Below are 25599 nucleotides of genomic sequence, written 5' to 3' on the forward strand. Positions count from 1 at the left end.
GGACGCGTACTTCCAGCTCCTAATCCATCCGTCTTCAAGGAAGTACCTGAGATTCTGCCTAGACGATAAGATCTACCAGTTCAAGGTGCTGTGTTTCGGTCTCTCCACAGCTCCTCAGGTGTTCACCAGAGTCTTCACCATCATCTCCTCATGGGCTCACAGGATCGGCATCCGTCTCCTTCGTTATCTGGACGACTGGCTGATCCTGGCAGACTCGGAGGCAACCCTTCTTCGCCACCGAGTCAGACTCCTCGAAGTTTGCCTGGATCTGGGGATCGTGGTAAATCTCGAGAAGTCCTCCCTGCAGCCCTCTCAGAAACTGATATATCTAGGCATGGTCATAGACACCAATCTCCACAAAGCCTTCCTATCAGACGAAAGGATAGCGAGGCTGAGGAAGGTTGTGAAACCTTTCCTCAATCGAGAGGAACTCCCAGCCCTATCGTGGCTTTGTCTCCTCGGTCACCTCTCCTCCCTGACCCGTCTCGTTCCCAACAGCCACCTCAGAATGAGATCCCTCCAGTGGTGACTCAAGTCTCGGTGGAGTCAAGGACTCGACTCCCCGGACATCCCGATCCCCATTGGATCTGCGGAACCAGCGGACCTCAGTTGGTGGGTGGCAGACTAGAACCTACGAAAGGGAGTGGATCTTCTCGTCCCTTCCCCGGATTTGATGCTATTTTCGGACGCATCAAACAAAGGGTGGGGTGCCCACGTTCTGAACCACAGGACCTCAGGCCTGTGGTCAGAATCAGAAAAGTACCTTCACATAAACCTGCTAGAAATGAAGGCCGTATTCCTGGCTCTTCAGAAGTTCCACCAAGTCCTGGCGGGCCACTCGGTGGTGGTGATGAGCGACAACACCACGGTCGTGGCTTATATCAACAAGCAGGGAGTTACCTTTTCGGAACAGCTATCCCATCTTGCAGTAGAGATCCTGAGATGGTCCGAAGTCCACTTGATCTCACTTGCGGCTCGCTTCATTCCAGGCAAAAGGAATGTGCTCGCCGACAGTCTGAGCAGAGCGACGCAGATAGTGAGTACCGAGTGGTCTTTGGATCCTCAGATAGCCAACAAAGTCCTGACTTTGTGGGGTTCCCCGACAGTGGATTTGTTCGCTACGGCACTGAACACCAAGCTCCAGCTGTACTGCTCCCCAGTCTCGGACCCCAAGGCTCTCTGGCAGGATGCCTTCCAACAACGGTGGGACAACGTCGATGTGTACGCCTTTCCCCCGTTCTGTCTGATGAGGAGGGTACTCAACAAGACCAGAACATCGGTCAATCTCTCGATGACCTTGATAGCTCCGCTATGTCATCATGCAGAGTGGTTCCCGGATCTTCTGCAGCTCCTCACGGAGATCCCGAGGGAGCTCCCTCCATGTCGCGAGCTACTCAAACAACCACACTCCAACATCTACCGCAAAACCGTAGCTTCGCTTCGGCTTCACGCCTGGAGACTACCCAGCATCTCCTCACAGAGAGAGGATTTTCGCAACAAGTTGCGGAAAGGATGTCTGACCACCTGCGCAGGTCATCCGCAGAAGTCTACCAGGCGAAGTGGTGATTTTTCTGTGGTTGGTGACGTGGAAGGGGTATCTCTCCCCTCGATGCCACTTATCAGCAATAGCGGAGTTCCTCGTTTATCTGCGGGAAGAAATGCGCCTTTCAGTCTCGGCAGTGAAAAGCTATCACTTAGCCTTAAGTCTTGCCTTCAGGCTCAAAGGAATGGACATTTCCTCCTCGCTGGAACTGTCTCTTCTCATACGGAGTTACGAGCTTACCTGCCCCCAGTCGGAAGTGAGACCTCCTCCTTGGAACGTGGTTCGAGTTCTCAGGTCTCTTAAGAGACCTCCCTACGAACCACTACGCCAGGCTTCTGATCACCACCTTACCTGGAAGACGGTGTTCCTGCTAGCTTTGGCCTCGGCCAAGCGAGTCAGCGAACTTCATGGTCTCTCCTACGACGTCGCCCATTCAAGGGGATGGGGGGAGGTAACATTCAGCTTCGTCCCTGAGTTTGTTGCTAAGACTCAGAATCCGGGAGTGCCGGACCCAAGGTTCGACTCCTTCCAGGTTTCGAGTCTCCGTTTTGTAACAGATGACCCAGACCATCCTACTGTGCCCAGTCAGGAGTCTGAGGTTGTATCTTAAAAGAACAGCTGCAGTCCGCCCCCAGGTGCGAGCTTTGTTCGTGAGCACCGGGCAAACGAAGAGGAGGGTCACCAGGAATACCATCTCAGCCTGGATTTGTAAGGTAATCCACCTGGCCTTGAATCCTGACCCTCCTCCGTCACGTCGCCCAGGGCGCATGACGTCAGGGGCGTGGCTACGTCCCTGGCCTTCAAGAAGAACTTTTCGGTGACGCAGGTCCTGCAAGCTGGGGTGTGGAAGCGTCAGACCACCTTCATGGCCCACTACCTGCAAGACGTGACACACAGGAGGCTCGATACGTTCTCCATCGGCCCTGTGGTGGCTGCACAACAGCTGGTCTAACCTCTTACTCCTAATTGGACAAGTAGCAGAAGGTTGAGGGCATTGTTACCCGGTTTTAGTCTGTGTGAATGAAAAGATCTGTCTGGCCCTTTTCTTTTCTTCATCCTCTCCTCCCTTGGAGAAAAACAGCATCCTGGGTCCTTTGCACAGCTGACCTCAAACCTCTGCAGGTAAGCCATGCTCCCTTGTGTTCCTAGTATTAAGTTGTAATACTGTTATGTCCCCATACCCTGACGAGGTGGTATTAGGAGAGTCCTAGCCTAGATTTCCATCTGAAGAACTCCAGGTCAACTTCCTAGGACGAGTCACTGCTCACCTTCACACACAACTTACGTAGGCCGCAGCAGCTCACAACTGCCTGCGAGGAGCAGGGGCCCCTCGACCCTTGAGTTCTTTTAATAAACTCGGGTTCGGGTCCCCCGGGCAAGCCAAAGGCAGTATAGCAGGGGATTTACCTCCCTTCCTAAGGGTTAAGTCACCCCATGTAAATAGCGTGGTTTGTATTTCAGTTACGGAACAAATGACAAATTCGTAGATAATTTGTATTTTTCCTAACTATACAAACCTTAGCTATTTACAGTTATGTGCCCGCCAGCCCTGTCCCCCAAGATAAGTCCTACCTCTAAGTAAAGTGAGCTATTCACCGGTGTGTGTGAGGGGGAGTGGTAGCTTGCTACTCCTCCCTACCCCCCGCTAACTAGCGGTGGGGTAGGAAACCCTCGTTGAAACTTTATGGCTCGTCATTCAGCTACGCCGAAGTAATTACCCCATGTAAATAGCTAAGGTTTGTATAGTTAGGAAAAATGCAAATTATCTACGAATTTTTCATGTTTTAAGCCCAACCTACTATTGAACATAGATTACTATAAAGCATAAACTTAATTTGTTTAATATTTAGTTGACACTTTAAGAAGAGTTTTTTTTCTCTTCTGCTATATAGTACAATATATACATATTGTATGGTACCTCTGAGAGATACAAAGAGAGAGAGAGAGAGAAAATTTATTCCTATGTCCAAGTGATAACTAATGAAGATAGCTAATAACAAACAGTATGAAAACTATGATAGGTTATAAAATATTGGTGCTGATTTAATACAGTACATTATGAAGATGGTTTGAATAAGTTAAGAGATTATATAAATGATACTCTGTTATTCGTAAGTACGCATATTGTTGATAGTGGCAGCTTGAGATTAGCTGACACAACCAAAAGTAAAAAAATAATTCAGTAATTGTTGATTGTTAAAATGTGCCCAAAATTGAAACAAAAGTACAAAAATGCTTAGATAAAGCACAGTTAACTTTTTAAAAGTCATGATTTTTTAGAAAGCAATATTGTTGTTTGCTAAAACTAGTGGGCAGCTGACAAAGTCAAATAATGTGTTTTAAGCTATGATTGAAAGTGGATTTATGCATTGTATAAATGTTTGTGTCAATTTAATCAACACTTTTTAAGGAAAGAAAGAATTCTGTTTCTTCTGCTATCAGTATATATTATATGACACCTGAGAGAGAAAGAGAGCGAGATCAGCAGATGAAATCCATGAATTGCTCACTATAATTCACAATATAGTGATGTTAATTTCATTATTAATCTCAGTGTTGTTAAGTATAATAATGCATAGTTGATAGTTATTTCAGGTAAACTACAGTTTATTTATGGTCCACATTAGCCAGACTTACCATGTACTGTACTCATATTGGAATGATTAGTTTTATATCTGCGATTTTGGCATATTCAGAAATTTTCTTAAACTATTTAATCGCTGATAATGATAGTTGACTGTACTGATTTCTTTAAAGCTAGTTTTGCCCCAACCCCTATTAGCTTTTACATAGGACCTATTATTTGCCGTTAGGTTGTCGAAATCACTTTCCTCGCTTTCTTGTGGGGCCAAGAAGGATGAAAGGATGACGTGTCAACAGAAGAAAGGAACCTTCCATTTTTGTTCTTGGGGACATTCTCCCAACAATGGATGAAAGGCTTTTATATGAGTAGGAACAAATAGAAATTAAAGTAATTTTTATTTTTCCTAGATATACAAACCTTTATTATTTAAATTAAAATCCATACCTCAATTCTCCCGTTCAGTCCTAGGCCTAAAGACAAAATGGGCTATTTTGAGATAGGCGGGTGAGCAGGGCTTGCCCCTCTTACCATCTTTCAGTACCAACTATCTTTTTAAAGATTCAATAACCTTTTTAGTGTCACTGAAGACATGTCCTTATCTTAATGGACTCGGGTTTGTAAAATTTTTGAATTTCAAAATTTATTCTGTATTGTAAGTGGATGGTTGGCTGATACTGTTTTGCAACATTTTTCTCTCCCCTTTCTAAATTGATAGATACAGTAATTTCAGTTTTGAAGTATTGTACAGTATTGGGAATGGGGATGACAAGTTTGAAGTACCTTGGAGTGTGTTGAAGAATGTAAAAAGTAGAAAAGTAGTGTACAGCAGGGTCCCGAATTATACGTGTTCGAATTATACGATTCCCCTTTTATGCGATCGCTATTTTCCAAAAATATATTTTCTGTATCTGCTAAGCTGTTCAAAGTCTGCTAGTCAAGGACTACAAAACGTATCAAATATATTGTCTTTTTAAGTCTATTGGTAGCCCTAAATATGGTGATTTATAATAAATGTTACAAAACAATATTAACATTACATCTTATTAACATAATTTCATAATACAAAGCCTATTTAAGGATAAAATTCCACATCAACAATGAAATCAACTGTTAACTGTGCGAGTCCAGCTGACAAAATGTAAATAGAATTGTGGTTATGTTCTCGGCAATCTTTATCTTTCTCCAACCTTTCGATAATTTTAATGGTAGTGTTAATGATGGTATATTAAAGCATTATTTTTGTTTAGTGTAGTATTTATAAAAGCTTTATTTTTCCCTTCAGGCGTTCAAGGTTTTCATGAGTTGACTGGGTTCGTTTATCGGTAACGAGTCGGCAATATTTTGTCATATTTTAAACAGTTTACATTTGATTTGCAAAGATTGGTTTTGTAGAGTACACGGTATAATTATAAAAATCTCTCTCTCTCTCTCTCTCTCTCTCTCTCTCTCTCTCTCTGTAAGAAATAAAACCTTAGTTCACATATGGCAACCTGAGTTTAATAATGAAATTAACATGACTATTGTTAGTTCTGGCGATCAATTCCTCACGAAACAAAAACACGGCATTCAATTACAACAGCTGATCTCTCTCTCTCTCTCTCTCTCTCTCTCTCTCTCTCTCTCTTCTCTCTCTCTCTCTCTCTCTCTCTCTCTCTCTCTCTCTCGTGTTATACAATACTTACAATTAGATGAAGAAACCAAAATCACTTTTCTTAAAGTGTCAGTCAAATACAAAACGAAAAAGTTACACCGTGTATACATCCATTTCAGTCGTAGCTTAAAATACGGCATCCGATTTCTTTAGCAAACCACTATTTTTTGGGAAACATCATTTTATTCTAGAAAATTGCTACTCGTTAAATAGTTAATTGCACATTAAGAAAGCGTGTACTTTAGTTTTTAAATTTCGGATGTGTTTTTAAAATAGAGTATTGTTGACTTCTTTTTGTTTTACTTTTGGCTAAGATCAGATCAGCTGACGTCTAGCTGCCGGTCTCAAGAATAGGCGCATACGAATACAGTAACAAAGTATTGTTTATACCATTTCTCAACTTATTCAAAACATCTATATAGTTGATATTACATAAGCACCAATGTGTTATAACCTATCATATTTTTTTGTTTAGTACATTTAAAACTAACACACACATACACACACACACACACGCTCTCTCTCTCTCTCTCTCTCTCTCTCTCTCTCTCTCTAACAAATGAAATCTTTGTTGCTTCACAAAGTTTGTTATATTGAAAATCAATCATGATTAAATTTTCCTTACTTTCTCTAATCTCGCACCATCTCTGTCACATCGAACGTTATAGCGGCAACTTAATTGTTCGATAACTTTAAAAATTGGCCTAGTACTTACTTCTTCTCTTACTTTTTTATAGATTGTTTCATAATTGAAGTGGGTACAAGTTGACTTATAACTAAAGTTAGGAAAAGTATTTTGGATATGGAATGGACAATCATCTTTAGTAACAGTTTAGAATTATCGTAAATTATCATTCTGTCATTAGCGGCAGTTTGTTATTGTTGATTAAACGCAAAAAGAAAAAATAGTTTTCCTGCTTTGCCACGTATGTAAGAATTTATATTAATATGGTAAACAATAATTGTAATAATATATTTACTAAAAGCTTTTAATATCATTATTTATCTCTTTGATCATGCGTGTTTAATGCCTACGTTTGTTTATTATGATCGAAGATGGAGCGTACAGTAAACGAATGGAAGGTTTCCGTTTCAGGCGGCGTCATAAAGAAAAACATAACATTATATGAATGGCATTCATTTAATTTATTTGGAAGTTCTAAGAAAAATTAAGTAGAACATTGGTAATAGCAAAATCAACATAAAATCAATACTTGGTAAGATTGCTGTCGATGCAAAAACTAACCAATACACAGATGTGTAAATGCATCTGTTTCTTCGTTATGATCAGAGATAAACGTAAACAAAACATTGGTTGTCGTTTTTATTGTGCTTTTTGGCGTGTTTAGGAAACGGATGATATAAAATCGCCTTTATTTTGATAATTCTGGATTTTCAATGATACAACAAAAGCTAGTCTATAGAGTGATGGTTTTGCTATTCACCATTTGTCTTAAACAATAGATATGACAAACATTAAAATTTGTCTGTATTTTGGGTCGCGTTATAAACGGAAAATGTATGGTGTTTACACCCATCCTGGTTTTGATTTTAACCTTTTTTCAAGTTATTAGAACTTTAAAGCATATTAAATGTTTGATTTATTTACAAGAACAATTTGACATTATAAAAAAGATGCAGTATAGTACATAGAAAGTATTTGAAATGGGTAGTAAACACGTTTGAATAGGCAAGTTGCTGGTTGCCATGGCCCCAATGGAATTATTTCTGTTAGGTGTGTTTCAAAATATGCGATTTTCCATTTACACGAGGTCATTCATTGACCAAATTCTCGCATGATTCAGGACCCTACTGTACATTTATGCTGTCACAGCAAGCCTCTAAACATTTATTACATGGTTAGGTTGTTGTAAAGGATCTGCTACTATATTCTAAGGTTAGGATGTTTAGACTTTGGAATTAATAGCATAATATTTTTAGGTAAGTACAGAAATAATGTTAGTTTAAAAATCCTTAATTATGTGCATATGATTTACTTTTATTGTAGATTTAACCACAGCTAGAATATTTGCTAAGTACAATGTTTCTGTTTAATTCATGTACTGCATATTCTCCTATTGAAAGAGTCCACCACACCCCAGGCCATACAACAGATCACGTCATCCTTGAACTACCAGAAGAAAGAGCTGTGTTTAGTGGGGACTGTATTCTAGGTGAAGGGACGGCTGTGTTTGAAGACCTTCATAGTTACATGGGTTCCCTCAAGGTCAGATATTTGAAAGAGTTGCACACTAGTATTTAACTCTTTGAATCTCAACTAAGTTGAGTCTTACAGGATAGTACAGTATTCTTAATGGATCACCCCCCTACTGCTTTAGGAATAAATTCCAATATAGTACATTATTCTATATACAGTGAGCTTTTGTTTTATGTGAGAATATGTTTTTTGAAAAGGTTGCATGTTTATAAAAGAACAGTAGTACCTCAGTTTACAAGTAACTGAATGTGAGAAAATTAATAGAGCATAAAAATTCTAATTGGTTTATGCATTGTATTAGTGTGCAAGCAAAAATTTCCGGTCGTATGTGCATTTCTTGTGGATGAGCCTAACAATACTAACACAAAATCATTTACGCGGTGACCAAATGCCACACACACAGTATTCACACCATGTTCATGCTATTTTAAGGAAAGGCAAAAAGCAGTCCATCTCTAGATAGGTTTCTTCTCAACTCCTCTTTATTCGCGTGTTCGGTATTTGAGAATTTTTTCTGTACATGTACGTTACTTTGTCAGCTAAAGCTAGAGATCAGCTGATGAAATCGAATGCCATGTTTTGAGAGAGAGAGAGAGAGCGAGCGAGCGCATATTCATGTGTCCAAGTGATAACGAATAATAACAGCTAAAAACGCACTGTATGAAAACTGATAGGCTATAATATATTGGTGCTGTGATATACAGTACTGTACATTATGAAGATGTTTTGAATAAGAAATTATTGTATATAAATGATACTCTTTGTTATTTATGTGTGCATATTCTCGATAGCGGCAATTTAAAATAAGCTGATGAAAACAAAAGTAAAAAAAGACAGTAATTGTTGATTGTCAAAATGCACCTAAATTTAAAGCAAAAGTACAAAAATGCTTCGATGAAGCACTATTACCTTTTTAAAAATTGTGATGACAAAATAAAATGCTGTGTTTCAAGTTATGATAAAAAACTGATTAAGGCAGAGTATAGATTTATTTTGTGTTGAAATTAATTGACACGTTTTAACGAAACAAAATGTTTAGTATCTTCTTCTATATGTATGTATTTTATGGCACCTGAGAGAGAGAGAGAAGAGAGAGAGGAGAGAGAGAGAGAGAGAGAGAGAGAGAGAGAGAGAGAGGAGAGAGAGAGAGAGAGAGAGAGAGAGAGAGAGAGAGTGTGTGTGTGTGTGTGTGTGTGTGTTGATGAAATCGAATGTTTTTTTTTTTTGTTTGTTTCTTTCACTGACATGAATCCACAAATTGATCACTCCAATTCATGATATAGTGATGTTAATTTCATTCTTAAACACAGGGTTGCTAAATAGGATATGCATAATTAATACAATTATTAATTTCTGGTAAAATAGTTCATTTAGTTAAAATATGAAGAAAGTCGGGGACTTGAGGTTCACATTAGACATACTCACCATGTATTCTTATGCGAAAAATTTGTTTCGTATCCATGATTTTGGCATACGCAGCCAATTTTTTAAACTAATTAAGTGAGGATAACAAGAGTTGGCTGTAAGAGTAGAAAAAACCAAGAGGCCATCAAGCATAAATCATGTGATTCAGTAAGTGATAATGAAAGTCGTTTGAGAGTACAGTACTGATATTTTGCCAGAAGCTCATGGAGAGAGATTCTCCTTCCATATAATAACCCTATCCTCTTCCTCCTCTCTTGTCTCCCTCATTCCAGCCATGATTTTCCTCTCTGGTAAAGTGTGAATTAATTTGTCTGTATTTTTTCCTATTATGAATTAATTCAGTCGCTAAATTTCATTACAAACTTAAGATTAGGGAAAATTTTTTTAGAATTCTGTACAAATATTTTAGGTTATGAGCTCACTCCAAGTATAAATTAAACTTGTAGACATAGGTACTACTGGTGTAAGTACTGTATCAAGATTAAATGTACTTTATCAAGATTATGGTAATTGTAAATATACTGTATTAGAAATAAATTTCCAAATTTATTTACATTCAGCAGTATAGAGCACTGAGTTAGCATACTGTAAATCATACGGTTATACAGAGATGTAGATAAATATTATTTCACATTTTCATTACTGTATGTAGAACTGTACTTGGATGGTGATTTTGCTTTTTGTATGATGATACTGTATGGCTTAAATGTGTTTACATGAATACTCCCTTAGAGCATTTGCAGCATCTTTGAAAAAAATACTGTAATGTTTTAATGTACAGGGTATAGTTTTGGGGTTAATGTGCTATTTGGTCTTCAAGAACTTTCCTGTGTAAGGCTAGAACAGGATACCCAATATGACATAAATATAAAATAAATAGTCTCTTCTAATCTAGGGCTACAGTGTATCAACATGCAAGGCACGGACTAAGTGTGTATTAGAGAGACCTTCAAGTTCAGGCTCTTTTAAACTTGACACATTACAGTATTTTTTGAAAGGTGCTATGCAGTCTCCAGGGTCCTTCGTCTTCCGTAGCCTCATACATGGGAACAAAATAATTGATTCTCACTTGGAAATGAAAGTTGGCTGGGCGCAAGTTGATGCAGAGGGAGCGTTGCCTCATGCTGTAGTGGTGGTTCTCGATGATGACATAGTAATGATGAGTCACCCATAGCCAGACAGTTTCAGCATTGGAGGTGCTGTATTAAGTTCAATAGTGCCTGAACTTAGTCTCTATTATACAGTACACACTGAATCCATGCTTTGCACGTTCATATGCTAGTCCTAGAGAAGGGGAGCAATATTTCTATGATATTTGTCGTATTGGATTTCCTGTTCTAGCCTTTTACAGGAAAGTCCTTGACAACTACACAGCCCCTTCATAAAAAATTAGTTTTCCTTTGTCGAAACCACTTTTTTTCTCATAATTAGTATACAGTAATTCAAAAGTACTGTATAGTGTAGTTTTCTTGTATTTTAAGCCTAAAGAATAATTTGTACAAGATCTTCTCACCAACATAACACTTATAATTTTGTGTCCAATATCTTGAACCTGTATTTAAATCTTATACTCTTTCTTTCGACAGGCTATCTTAGATTTGGAGCCGGAAGTCATTTATCCTGGCCATGGACCTGTAATTGAAAATCCAATTGAACGCATCAAGCACTACATTGACCACAGGAATCAGAGGGAATCACAAATAGTGGAAGTTTTAACAGAAAGTCCGAAAAAGTTTTTAAAAGCAATGGAGCTGGTGAAGACTATTTACAAGGTGAGAATCTTACCATTTTTATTAACAGTTTTTATCATTACTGTACTCAGAATTTTTTTGGGAAAGGAATATAGAATTTTTATGAGACAGATAGCCTTATAATGAAGGAGCAAAGGAAGAGCAAACCAGCATTTTAATTATGCACTACTGTTTTACCAGTACAGGACCAATTTGTAATGAAGCCCTTAGCAAATTTTGAAACTGACTAGGTCACAAGCTCTTAGTTTCATAGATGAGAGAATTTATTTCATTGCATCATAATTGTTATTTGTTCCGACACTAAATAACGAACCCTTTTGCTCTTATTTAGTGATATACTTTCGGAGAAGCCAGAAGACTAGCCATAAAACTTTTAATAAGGTGTAACTACCCCACCACTAGTTAGCAGGAGGTAGGGGGTTAGCCCGCTACCCTGCTCACACACATGCACACTAGTGTTGTCTCGTCACTTTTTTCTTCTTTTCACTCAGCTGAGAGCAGAAGTTGTCTCTCTCCGCCTCCCAATTCCGACTGCTATTTGTCTAATTCTGTTTTGCTTTTCTCTTTTCATGTGTGACCATTTCCTACTTTGGTTGTCATGCAGACCTGTCCGGGACCTGAGGGATGCTCATGCAGTACTTTCATGTCCTCGGTTGAGACCGACCCTCATTCTTTGTTTCCAGCCTACAGAAGATGGCCTTGTATGCAGGATGACACCTTCAAGGAATGTTGGGAGTGGTCTTCCTCCTAATGGGAAAGATTTGGATGTCGGCATAAGAAGTCAAAGAGGGACTCCTCTCCTTCGGGCTTTTCCTCGAAGTCGAAAAAACCTCGGACTTCTTTTTTAACCCCCAGATCTCTTCCCGAAGCTCCTGCTCGCTCAGTGTTCTCAGGGGACCAGTCGAACAGGAGTGTTGACTGTTAAACACCAGGACAACCCGAAGGTTCAAAGGACGCTGTTGCTTCCCCTAGCGAAGTGGTGCCGCCCTTTCCCTCATGGGGAGCCTTTTTATTTGATGATATTTTACAGATTTAGCCTTCACTGGGTGTTACTGGTCCCTGTTGAAGGAACACCTTTCGAGCTACTGTAGCTAGGAGCTGAGAAGAAGCAAATGGTGACTTCTTCAGAGGTACAGTTGGAACCCCCGCCAAGGAGTGCCGAAGGAGATTTTTGCTTCTGCTGCCAGCGACGTTCAGCTGGACACGAGTTCTCTGCCATCGTCTGAAGCAGCTTCTGTAACCAAAGACTGCACTTCTCCTCCTCCTCCTGAGTTTGCTCAGCCTGCAGAGGGGAAGCAAGATTCAAGGCATGTTTCTGCTCCTCAGTGTGGTCATCTTTCCCGTTCGTGGGTGAGGTCCTCCCTGAGTGTTCTACGCTTTGTGGTTCTTCAAGGCATCGCCTTGCTTCTGTTCCCCTGTTCTCCAGTCCTTCGGAGCATGACTCTCCCTCAGAAGATACAGTACTCGCCAACAGTAAGCTCGACGTGTGAATTTTCCTCCTCATCCTGCTCCTGCACCTGACTTTACGTACTTTCCTGCGGAGGATACTCGCCGATGGCAAGCTCGACGTGTGACTTTGCCTCATCCTACTCCTGACTCTAGGAGTTACCATCACGACCGTAGAAGACCCTACGCACCTGCATCAACATAGCGTAATCCACGCTGTTCTTCCCTGCGCTCGCCCTCTCCCTACAACAGAAGGCATACCTACGATGACCCTCGAGATTGTCGTTTTCCTTGTTTTTCTTGCCCTTGTCCCAGGAGCTCACCAACACGTGATCGACCATCTGTTCGTCATCACCCTTCTTCTACAGACCACTCTCCTGCTTGCCAGCATAGTTCAGCACACTCCTACACCTCACACTACCAGGAAGCTCATCATCAACGAGACTGGGATCTTCCTTCTGCTCGTGAGAGCTCGCCAGATCATAGCCACACATACAGACAACCCATGTGTGTCGTCATGAGCCTGCTTGTCCTGAGCATGACCATCCTGCTTCTCGTGACCACCTGGTGCTCACGATTTTCACATTAAACTACCGTACCATTTTTGTCCCATAGAGGTCGTTCCGCTGGTGCAGCATTCCACCTCCAAGAGTGCAGATCAGTCCCTGGAAGCTCCTTCCCAAGGGGAAAATAGTTTCCAATAGGCCTAGGGTTGTCTCTAGACTTTCGCTGATTGAGGAGTTTCTTCCTCACCGAAGGGAAAGTAAGGATGCTGAGACGGTCCCCAAGAGTAGGGCAGCCAGATCCAGGGGAGGACTCGCGGGACCTTCATGGCAGCAGCAGGAACATCGGTAAGAGACATGCCTTCAGCTTCTAGATATGATGCCGACCACAATCCACCCAGGTGGATGGATGATAACCAAGACTCAGAGATGAGGACTATTTTCCAAATTCCGCTAGTCCTACATACACTGAGGCAAAACAAAAGAAGTTACAATATGCCTTTGCCTTCTAGCAGGTCCTGGCCTGCATTAGGGCCATCAAATGCCTAGACGACCAGGCTGTGGCCCCTCAAGAGGGCAAGGACACCATCCTCGACCACATCGAAGGCATCCAACGACATCCTAAGGCCAACGCAGCTTTTTGCTGGTCTAGGGGGTTAAATCAGACCAGGAAGAAGGTCTTCGCCCAGATAGCTGGCTCCACCAGTTCCCTTCGAGGAGGCTCTTCCTTGAAGCTTCTACCACCTCCTTTCTTCCAGCAGAGGAGGTACTTTAAGGTATCAGATGAGCCTCTTCCAGCCCTCTAGATCCAGCCATAGAGGCCCTCACAAGAGGGTCGTGAAGTTTGCCATATAGGCAACTTCGTGACTGGACCTATGGTTGGGGTCAGTGGGTCACCTCATCAGGACCAAAGATTGGTCCAAGGACACCACAAGGAAGCTAATGGCTATCTTTCGCTTGTCGGGTAGTAGGACCATTGAGTTTCTCTCCCACCAGGTTGTCAACCTTTGAGCAAATTTTATTCTCAAGAGAAGGGACTCAATAATTGAAAAGGTCCACCGACAAGTCCCGAAAGTGGAAATGACTAGGCTTGTGAACTTTACATTAGAGGGACTCTCTCTTTTCAAGTTGGAAGATACTGAGCGGGTGGCAGAGCGCTGGAATGAGTCCAACCAGGACTTTCCTCTAGAAGGCCATGACATCGAGGTCCTATGGAGCAGCGCCCCTTCCTAGAAAGCCGCAGATGAACAGGATGCAGGATCCTCTAAGAATGTGTCGAAAAAGCTCTTTCCTGGCAGAGACTCAAAGGGCAGCAACTCCACTGGTGGAGGAAGAGGAAGTAGAAGTGGCAGTCAAGGCCACTTCCGCTAAGATGGGCGATTCTCCCAGTTGCTCACCAATGAGGGGATGCTTGCAATGCCGATGGCAGAGGTGTCTACAGCACAGGGCCAAACCCAGGACAATCTGCGTGATTCTGTCAGGGTATCACATCCCGTTCACTCAATCTCTCCCTCCATTGACTTCCTCAGTCGACTCTTTCTTGTGAAAAAGGCGTCTGGAGGCTGGAGACCAGTCATTGATCTCTTGGCTGTTTACAAGTTTGTTCTACAAACTCAGTTCAGTCCATCTGTCATCAACAAGTATCTAAGGATCATACACAACAACAGGCAATACCAGTTGAAGGTGCTGTGCTTCAGTCTTTCAACAGCACCTCAGGTCTTCATGAGGGTTTTCACCATGGTGTTAGCCCAGGCCCACAGGATTGCATCTGTCTCCCAAGATACCTGGATGACTTGCTGATCCTAGCAGACTCAGTGGCAACCATTTTTCAGTATCAAAACACTTCTCGCATTTTGCCAAGATCTAAAGAAGTCATCCCTGCTTCCTTCTCAAAGCCTGGTATACCTGGGAATGATCATTGACACCAGCCTGCAGAAAGTCCTCCCTGGTCCGTCTAGTTCTCAACGGCTGCCTCCAAATTCGATCTCTTTAGTGGTGGCTAAAATCCGGGTGGGTTCAGCACAAGGACTGTCCAGATATGCAGGTCCCCATGGGACCCAAGCAGCGGACGGACCTCAGATGGTGGGTGGCAGATGAGAATCTCCACATAGGGGTAGACCTCATTCCTCCACCAGAATCGATGCTCTTTTCAGATGCGTCGATAGAAGGATGGCGGGCCCACATACTGTACCACAGGGCCTCCTGGCTCTGGTCAGAGTCCGAAAGGTACCAGCATATGAATCTCTTAGAGATGAGGGCAGCTTTTCTAGCCTTACAGCAGTTCCATCAATTCTTGGCTGATCACTCTGTGGTGTTGATGAGTGACAACACCACAGTTCTGGCCTCTGTAAACAGATAAAGCGATACCTTTTCACAGCCCCTGTGTCATCTAGTAGTGGAGATGCTAAGGTGTCCCAATCAGCCCACTCCATTCCGGGCAAGCGGTATATAGTTGCGGACAATCTGAGCAGAGCGACTCAGATCGTTGGCTCCAAGTGGTCTTTGAATCATCTGGTAGTAAGTCCTGACTCTTTGAGGTTTCCCGATTATGGATCTGTTTGCGACGTCTACTGCTCTCTAGTCCTGGATTTTCAAGCTCTCTGGTAAGATGCATTCCAATATTGGTGGAACAACATTGATGTTTATCCCTTTTCCCCGTTATGTCTGATGAGAACCATGCTCAACAAGACCAGATCACCAAGAATCTGTCAATGACCCTCATAGGTTTACTATGTTATCACACAAAATGGTTTCCTTGTCAGGAACCAGCGATTCCCTGTACCATTAGGTTCCGTTGGAACAAAGGTATGGGATGATCTAGCCTGGCGGCTGAACGATGAGAACCTCATCAGGGGAACTCCATTCATTCCCTCTCCTCTTGAAGTGCTGCTGTTCACAGACATATCCATGTGGGGATGGGCCTTGGAAAGATGGGAAAAGGGGGAAAGCTTCCTGCACCTTTTTCACTCCCAGTACCTGAAAAGATTTGTCTGAAAGATGATATTGTCGCTGTCCCAAAGAAAGTGTAATGTTTGAAACACTTCAAACATTATGCAAGGAACTAGTGTGTGGTTGTTCGGGTAAAGCAATGAGTTTGTTACTTGCGTAACTCGTGGCTTTAGGATCATGAGGTCTAGCCTGTTTATAAAATTCTAGGGGAACTTTAAAATGTGTCGATGTAGCACATCCTGTAGGGTGTGCCGTTCGTTAACAGGCTTAATAATTAGTAGCAAGCTCATGGTGCACATTAACATGGATGCTTTGTGGAGGAATTTCCTCATGCGTCAAAATAGCACAGCCCATAGAGTGATGTCATCACGAGTGGGCATGACAACTCATGTGGACTTGGCCTGACCAACCCGTGGATGAATTTCTTCATGCATTGGAATGGCGGTGCATGGGTTGACGTCATTGTGCGTAGGGAAGCGGCGCGTACAGACTTGTTAAGGTAAACGTTTGGCCTGGCTGAACCATGAATAGACAGTACTTGGAGAATTAATGAGGGTTTGTCACACTCGACTACTTAGCACTAGTAGGCTTAGAAGAAGGTACAGTAGTTGTTTTGAGCAGCTTGGCATTCCCAAGTCTTGAGGTGTGATCTTAACAGAAGCGGTTTCACCACCGTCATTAATAAAGATGAAGAGTCCTGGAACGAGCCCGGGCAACTCTTTTAGAAGTGATCGATGCCGAGGACCCCTGGTTGTATGAGGCAAGCCTGGCTCATGGTTATGAGCTAGAGACTAGTAATAAGGGTCTTCCAACAAGGTTGCCTCTGTACCAGGTGGAATGGCAGGCTCAACTCTAGGTTTCCGTGGATACAAATGTGGAGACTTTCAATGCTGGGATTGGAGATACTTCCAAGAGCTGAAAGATCTTCTGTGGATAATCAGCCATATAAGGTTCACGACTCAAAACACTCGTGGGAGATGAGGGATATCTATTCCCAATAGGATAATCAGGGACTGAGATTGGATCCGACTCGAGGAGAGTAACGACCGTAGCCGAAGGATCCGCTTCAAGTATTGGCTCAAAATCATACTGCGCATTATCAACACAGGGTCATATTAACAAAATTATTACCGTTGTCATCAGTGTCTGGTACCCTAGCCCGTTCCTTGCACGAAGGATCAGGTGTGGGGATAACCTTCACAGCAAAATCAAACTTGTTTCTTACCATTGCTGGAAGATGAAGAAGAGCAACCATGCTTAGTTCATTTCTTGCAACAAGAATATCTCTCCCAATAGGGGGGACGGCCACTCCCTACAATATTTGCATGGTGATTCCACTGAAAATCTCGTCACAGCAAGAGGGGCAATTAGTATACGGATCAACATCTACCCGACTCATGAAGGTGTCTCAGTGATGCCCATCATAACTAGGATATGAATGCCTATTAGGCTTATTAGCATACTCATAACTCTCATATGATAGTAATGCAAGTGACAGTGAATGAAGAAACACACAAGGAACAAACACTATAAAGGTGTGCATGGTGAATTAAAATGTCTAAATCTTGGAGAGGATAAGATACGTCCACTTAACGTGATGACCAGAAGGGTAGTAAAGCGTGTCATACCCCATGCACTTGGGTTGGCTAACAATTGTATTATGATGCAATCAAACATTTTTCTTTTGATAGTCTCATTTCCTACGACCAGACAAAGTGTAACCCATTTAAATGACTCAGAAGTTTCTATCCGCATAAGAATATTACTGTAAATTGATTTTTATCCTAAACCTAGAAATTTTCTTTTCTTTAATTTCAAGAGGCTTAGTCCTCTGGTAAATTATGGAGAATCTGGCAGTTAATGGTAATAACTTTGGCAAGTCATAGAACCTTTTCACATCTCTTTTGTTGCCCAATAATATAGTATCTTACTACAAAATTGGTTTAGTACAGTAGCTGTTTGTGCACATTTGCAGTATTTGCCAACAATAATTCCCCCCCCCCCCTTTAGAAAACAGTTGCACCTTAATTTGCAATAAGTTATTATTTTTCTTCATAATGTACAAAGGCTTTAATATCACAAAATTATTTTTCTTAGATTCCTTTCCAGATGGGTTATTACCATTTCTACATGTGGCAGAATAAACTCGTCAAAATTAAAGTTCCCTAGAAATATCTCTGTATTATTGAATTTATTTACTGTTTCTTTTACTGTAGTTCTGAACTATTGCAGGAAACTCCAGAAATTCTACATCCTGCTGCGGAGGTTAATGTCAATCACCATCTAGAAAAGCTCCTGAAAGATGGTTTAGTTTATAGAGAAAACAATACATGGTGCCTCAGGGCTAGGAAAGACCAGCTCTGAATTGATAGTAATCCTTTACATCTTGTGGGATAATACCATTGTTAAACTCATGGTTAGTTATTCTTGTCCACTATGATATTAGTCTAGCTGGGATTCTATTTGGTTCAAATTTGAGAACTAAGACTCATTAACTGTTCCACTTGGAGGCTAGACATTTGCAGTGCAAAGTCGACCACTGTAATGTTACTAAAATTTGGGTCAAATTGACTTATGTTGTATATAGATTTATGAATATTTGGTTGAAATGTCCTGCTAAAAGTGCATCCACATGACCGGGCTGTCGTCGTTACCAGACCATGACAGGAATTAGGGATGAGTGGTCATGACATCAGAAATAGAAAAACCCAATGCAGGGATCTGCCTACAGGCAATGCTACCATATCTAGCTTAGTCCCATGGTCTTATTTACTTGTTTACTGGCGAAAGTTGAACACTTATTACCTACATTCACATTTTCTACTCGTCAAATATTTCGCTCAGAAGTTAGTTTGTTCCATTTCAGTTCAGTCCCATAACTTTGTGAACATCAAGATTAAAATAGAGTAAAAATGGTGAAATCTTATTATAACAGTGACGATAACATTTTATGCAAGAAATCAAAAGAAATAACAGCTATGTCATAAAATAAAATGTTGCCTCTGCAAGTGTTCCTGTTGAAACACGAGACACAAGCAAGGTTGTCTGCATGTTGCGTCCTCATTTCTGACTATAATCATTGCAGCTCCCCTTTATGCTCAGGTAAAGTCTGTTCCACAAGAGAGGGCAAATGCACGGCAGTCAGACAGTTACCAATTTTGTAGCACGAGTGGCGATCAAGTGTAGATGACGTCACCACATGCAAACCATTGAAGCGTCTGTTATTGGGGCACTGGATGGTTGCCTAAAGTCAGACGTTTGCTTGCCTTGGACTGTTTTAACTGGTAACAGTTTTAAAGAAGGAGAATTACAAGCAAATCACTGTATTTTCTCCTCATGTGGAATGGGCATTGCCCGGTTGTGTGGATGTATCCCAAGTAGTTGAGACAGAAAAAGGGTAGAGTTGTATGGGGTATATTGGATGTATAATTTTTGACTCGAGAAATTATAAAATTCCTAGCAAACTTTAAGTGTAGAACGTGTTTTATCTAGTAGAATTGTTTAAGCAAAATTGCCATGACAGACTGTTAAGTCTTTTTAGGAATAATTTGTAAACTACTTGAAATATTTTATTCTTATTGTTGATGGTATTTTTTATTATTTTTTTAGGTTGTGCTGTTCCAAGGTTTTTCCAAATTGTTTGAACATTTATAGTTTTACCTTTCAAACTTATTTCTTGTATCTTCTACATCAAAAGAAAAAAAAGAAAACGTTTTAAAGGAAGTTTAACCCTGACCAAGATTCAGAATTTTGAAGCACTGTTGGCAAAAGATTAAGTACAAATAAAATCAGGTAGTTGATTTAGGTGAAACGAGCATAAAAATATTTCAAGGAAGAAGCTTTTACCAATTAATATCAAGTAGAGAATAGAAATTACAAATGAATGTTGGTAAAGTGTGTTTTTAGTGATATAAAGTATTTTCTTACAATCCTTAAATGATTCTTTCATTACGTACCTTTTTAAAATCGAGTCATTGTAGTTTTGATATTCTGAAGACTTATTTCCACATATGCTACAAGCAGAGTGTAATTTTTACATTAGTAAAAAAATATAATTTCAAAAGTATTTTGTTCAAAACTTTGTTTACTTCACATTTTTACAGTTCATAAATTTGTATGGCTTTCACAAAATTCCATATTTTCACAAGTGATGAATTTCTGAATACATTACTTTTATAATTTATCATTAGCGTTAATAGTAATGTCAGTATGCTGAGAAACCTTGGATAGTACTTGGACTATTTTCAAACCAAACTTAATCATTTCTGTGAAACATCAAAAACCTTTCCTGTATGAATTCCAAACAGGTTTCAATTAAAACATGCCTTTAAACACACCTAAATACAAAGGGGAGTCAAAATGAGGCCCGTTTTACAAAACTACCTTACAGTATAGTAAGTTAATAAAACACACAATTCAAAGTAAAGTATAGTTTCAACATAAGCTTCAATCATGTCCACCGAAGTGCTTAGCATACTCTTTGTTATTGGTCACAGGTAACACTGATCTTGTATCAGGCAAGAAAATTCGAATGAATTACCGCACCACATAAATTCCAGGGTCTGTACAAGAATCCTTGATAAAGAATATCAGATTTTTAAATATTATAATCTCCTTAAAGAATATCTACAATTAGAAATTTATAATGTATATTTGACTTTGCATAAACAATTTCATCCTCAAACTATTGTTTACAAAATTTAACAATATATTCCATAACTTGTACTGTCTACATCACCTATATAAACATAGTTGTACAGGTCCTTCCATTGTACAGAAGTTTCCTTTTGGAATAACCAAGCCATTCAAGAATACATCATACCAAACATTACTATCTGGCATTTACAAAGTCTTGCAACAGCTACACTACATGGGAACTACATCTGTACAGTAAAATGAGAGTAAAAACCATCTTGTACTTTTAGCCATTCCAAAAATTACCTGATAAACAAGCTGCATTATATCCACTTAATATCAATCACAAGATTATATAAAATCCCGAGTAAGGGGATATTTTCCAAGTTTTTGATTCGATCAACTTCCAAAATATTTCAGGACAATAAATTTCACACCCAGTTACAGTAACCTAATACTAAACTACACAATCTTAATACTTTATGTCTTGAGTGATCTCACTGGAGTACCGAAGGCTTATATTACTACGAGGCTCTTGTAAAACAGCTGTGCATGGCAATAACTTGCTTGACACAAGTTTTAATACTGCATTATGACAAAGGCAGTACTATACGTCAAATCATTGGAGGTTTATTTTTACATGATATTTGTACAAAAAGAAAGCATAACAAAAATTTTAAACTTCAACAGTAAAAATAATAAATAAAAATCTTCAATCACTTTCCACACAGTCAAGGCATGAAGTCAAAAACAACAAAAAAAAACTAGCACTGAAAAACAAGTATAAATCAAAGAGATAAGAAAAATATACAACTTCCCTGGGAAAATTGGTTGTCAGGAATATAAAAATCATAAAATACAAAAGCAGGATTTAAGATTACTAATGCATTTTACTACAAGGGATTTGGTTCCTTAAAAGGACTGGTTAGAAATTACACTTTAATCCTAACCAGTATCAAGTACTAAGCACCGAACAGCCTGTTTATGTTTAAACAAAATAATGACAAGACCACATACTTTCTTATCATTCCCCCCTCCCCCCTTAACAGCAACCAACACAAAATAATATTCAAGGTAATATGAGCTAAATCCTTCATTAGCAAACTCACCTTGATGACTAAAATGGTTCACTTCTGAGGGGTAACAGGTCTTATGGAAAGACTTGTCTATCCCAAATATAAAAAGAATAGTCGATTAAAAGGGTTCTGGGATAGCTGTTACCAAAGTTGCAGTTAAATTTATTTACACTATTTTCCCCGACACCTCCAACCTCAATTCACTCCCGGAGCTGATATTGATTATGTTTTCTTTGGCAGTGTTCTCTTAAATTAATTTTAACTACACACAGGAAATAAATACAAGGAGATTGCTCACAATCAAAACATTTCGCTGCAGTTAACATTTCTTAGAACCACTGTTTTGTGAAATTTTCTCTGTAATTATGAGAAATGGTTATAGCATTAGTAGTTATAATTGTAATTTCTACAAGTATGTATTTGGCAATGTATAAGGAAGGAAGATAAAATTTAAGATACCAGTATTCAGAGGCACTTTTTCTTAGAATACTTTTTTTCTTTTTACTAAAGTGGCTAAAATTAAGTGTGTTGAATGAAAACAGTTTTGTGTACATCAGTAAATGAAAGGTTGAATATTGATGAGTGGGAATTTTAAGTTTTTTTTTTTTTTTTTTTAATTACTGATAAAAAAATTTAACAAATGACTTGACTGTATATTACAAATTGATCCTTCTGACTCTTGAGACAATGAAGTCTGGTTAAGTATTTTTAATGAACTAATAGTACTGTGAGCAGTTTCCAGCCTTCAAATTTAACAACTATTACTGCTTCTAGACTATATTCCAACAGTGCAGATTTGATAACTACAGTACTTTACCTACATATAAAATCAACAATTATTTCATAAAAAAAAAATTTATTGGCATTTCCAGTCACAGTCTTTTAAGGATCTTTAATAAGTGACAAAAATAATAAAAAATCAATTTTATCCTAGTTCTTAACAGTACTGCATCACTATATACTTCATTATAGGCTCCTTATACCCCCATGAAATGGCATGTCTGATATCAAATCAACATGGTGAAAATTTCTTTTGGCTAAAAAATAAATTGGGGGCAGAATACAAATAGCCTCCTCTTCACCATTTTACAGAAACCTCATGGCTATTTTACAAAAAAAAAAAGAAAAAAAATAAAGAAAAAAAAAAAACCTATTTCTATAGATGTATTCTTCAATCTATTATTCATATGTTACTGTACATAATTAATTAGCAAAAATGTATCAAACCTTTCATTTCCCTATCATTTACTGTCACACGACACACGCATACACTAACTACAGGGCAGTCTTGATATAAATGTACATCTAAGGACTTTGTCCAAAGTTGAACTAATGTACAGAAATGTCTCATGGCAATGTTTTCAATAAAGAGGTGATGGAACTCACTACTCTTCAAAAAATAAAATATACAGGCAAGAATTATACTGTATAACTAAAACCATAAACAAATCGGGGGGGTACTTCAGAAACGGTGAATTCCAGAAAAACCCTAACAAGGCAACATGATGGATTTGTACATTGTAATAACGATCCGTTCGAAAATATGAGATTTATGTTGAATACTGTAATATAGAAATGATGCACCATGCACTCATTTTCCCATACTGGTAAAATTTTATATCATAGTACTAAAATACTGCATTGAAGCAGCTTATCGGTGAAAGATAAAAATTTTAAAATATATTAAAAACTTTCTAGAAAGAACTTCCAGTAATCTTGTGCCTTGTATTGTGTGCAACATGCTTTTGGTAGATTTAGAATACTAAAAATCATTTTTCTACCTCACTAACTTTGAAAGTCTCCATAATAAAGTCATGGCAGCTATTTTACAGGAAAAAAATATATAAAAGATTACCTTTGAGGTTAACCAATCTTACTAACTAATGCTGGGTAACTGAACCAGTTTTCATTAGAATCAGTGTCTCTCACTCACACTTGCCCCCTCTTTCACTGCCATGTAGAGAAAGTTTTATTTAACAAGAGTCCAACTTCTAACTGCTTCAATCATTATGCACTATCAAAGTGTTTATAAAACTTATTCACTTTCCATCCAATAATTCACAGCCCGCTGCATTTCCACCTTTTCACGCATTACTGCTGACGTACATACTATAGTTCTTTCTCCATGGCATTCTTGGTACAAGTATCAACTTGTCATATGAGACAATGCCCCACAAATATCCCCACTGGGATTCAAATTGGGGATAACCTTTTTCAAAGACCTACGAACTTCGGGACTCCGTAGTTATGTCCCCATTCCGGGTATCTGTAGAAGCATCCGAGATGGAGCCCGCTTCTGAAGAGGACATGATCTGGGATGTATCCCCATTTGTAGTTGCCGAGCTATTTCCAGAGGATGTTTTACGCTGCTTTGGCTGGTACTCTGTGATGATTACGGTAACGTTGTTGACAGTGACGGCATTATGTTGAGCGGTACTTCTATCAATATTCTTCAACCGAGGTCTGAAAAATTAAGGTTTCCTAAGCAATGAAATTTCCCCTTCCACTCATAAAGGCTGTTTAATCAAAGAATGTAAAATAAACTTATATTTCATAACAAAACACTAATCTCTAGAAGGTTCCAAAATGTTTATTTGATAGTTTTTGTATCATGCAGTGATTTTAGTAAGGTGTGAAAGAGCTAGAATTATTCTCGTAAAAGTGAATAATCAAACACAGTTAACTAACAGTATACAAATTTGGATTGGATATATGAAAGAGGGTTATATGGGCTGGGTCTGGGAAGGGCACTCAAAGCTAACTTGCAACTGAGGGGAAAAACCACAAGTTGTAGGAGTTAAAGTTGAGAGGTTGGATAGCAACTTGGAAGAAAACTTGAATGAAGGGAACACATACAGTTAAAACTTGAATGCAGCAAGAGAGGGGGAGAATAAAGATGCTGCAAAGACGTGAAGTAATGGCAATAGTACACCGTGCAAGGTGCACTGACAGCCCTAGCCCCACACAAGGGTAAACTGTATTACAACAAGGGGGAATCCAGTACACTTAAAATTATCATCAATCTCTTAAAATTTGTATGTAAGCAAAAACTTTGTATGACTTATGGTCTAAGACTCTAAGTAATAAGATACCTACCATCCTTCCTAAGTAGAAATCCATTGATACTCTTACCATAAGAGTTTAGTGATGTAAAACACATTAGGTTTTTTTCTTGTTGTCTTAATGTTAAACTAATTGACTTTTTAGGTCTTGTGAAACTAAGAATCTTCAACTAGAACCTGATTATGGAATTATAGATCCAAACGTTATTTTTTTAAAGACTACTGATAACCTACCTCTTGAGTTGTTTGTAAAATGCCAGTGTGGAAGCTCATTTCTTATTGATTACAGCTCAATTCCTATAACTCGCCCCTATTTGATAAAGTTAATGTTTTCTTTTAGGCTTGATTATAAGGGTTAAATTGTGTGCCCATATTTTCATGTTGAGCAAGGTCACACGATTCGCAGCCTGTAGTTTAATTTATCTCATAAAAGTGATAGTAATAACCATGCTTTCACAAACTCAGCCTATTAATATATACACAGCAATATTGAAAACAAAATTTACCAACGACATGTTGCTCTTAACAAAAATAAAGATGTCTCCTTACAGACTTATGTTCATGATTACTTAATTGATTTGAGATTTTCTGGCATCCTGACATCTAAGGTCACTGAAATGTCATCATGATGACATTACAGTACGCTAATTTAGCAAATTTCCAGTTATAAAAAAACCTTGGTATTTTAACGTGCAGGAAAATCCTATCTAATCACATTGATTAATACATTTACTGAAATGCAATTTTATAAATTTG

At 39.3% G+C, this 25599-nt stretch overlaps 2 protein-coding genes across 5 annotated transcripts in view; one reads left to right on the plus strand and one right to left on the minus strand.

The window, feature by feature from the left end:
* LOC137648598 (beta-lactamase-like protein 2 homolog) overlaps positions 1 to 20007 on the plus strand; it is an 83217-nt gene extending 63210 nt beyond the window's left edge. The window contains exons 4-6 of the mRNA XM_068381511.1: positions 7864 to 8005; positions 11008 to 11193; positions 18303 to 20007. Of these exons, the coding sequence (XP_068237612.1) occupies positions 7864 to 8005; positions 11008 to 11193; positions 18303 to 18434 (460 nt within the window). The 3' untranslated portion in view covers positions 18435 to 20007. The remainder of the gene's footprint in view (positions 1 to 7863; positions 8006 to 11007; positions 11194 to 18302) is intronic.
* Positions 20008 to 20485: 478 nt separating this feature from the next.
* RYBP (ring and YY1 binding protein) overlaps positions 20486 to 25599 on the minus strand; it is a 41861-nt gene continuing 36747 nt past the window's right edge. For all 4 annotated transcript variants that reach the window (XM_068381516.1, XM_068381515.1, XM_068381512.1 and 1 more), the window contains exon 4: positions 20486 to 24244. In XM_068381516.1, the coding sequence (XP_068237617.1) occupies positions 24004 to 24244 (241 nt within the window). In that variant the 3' untranslated portion in view covers positions 20486 to 24003. The remainder of the gene's footprint in view (positions 24245 to 25599) is intronic.

Source organism: Palaemon carinicauda, chromosome 10, assembly GCF_036898095.1.
Source record: "Palaemon carinicauda isolate YSFRI2023 chromosome 10, ASM3689809v2, whole genome shotgun sequence".
In the NCBI taxonomy this organism is placed as follows: Eukaryota; Metazoa; Arthropoda; class Malacostraca; order Decapoda; family Palaemonidae; genus Palaemon; species Palaemon carinicauda.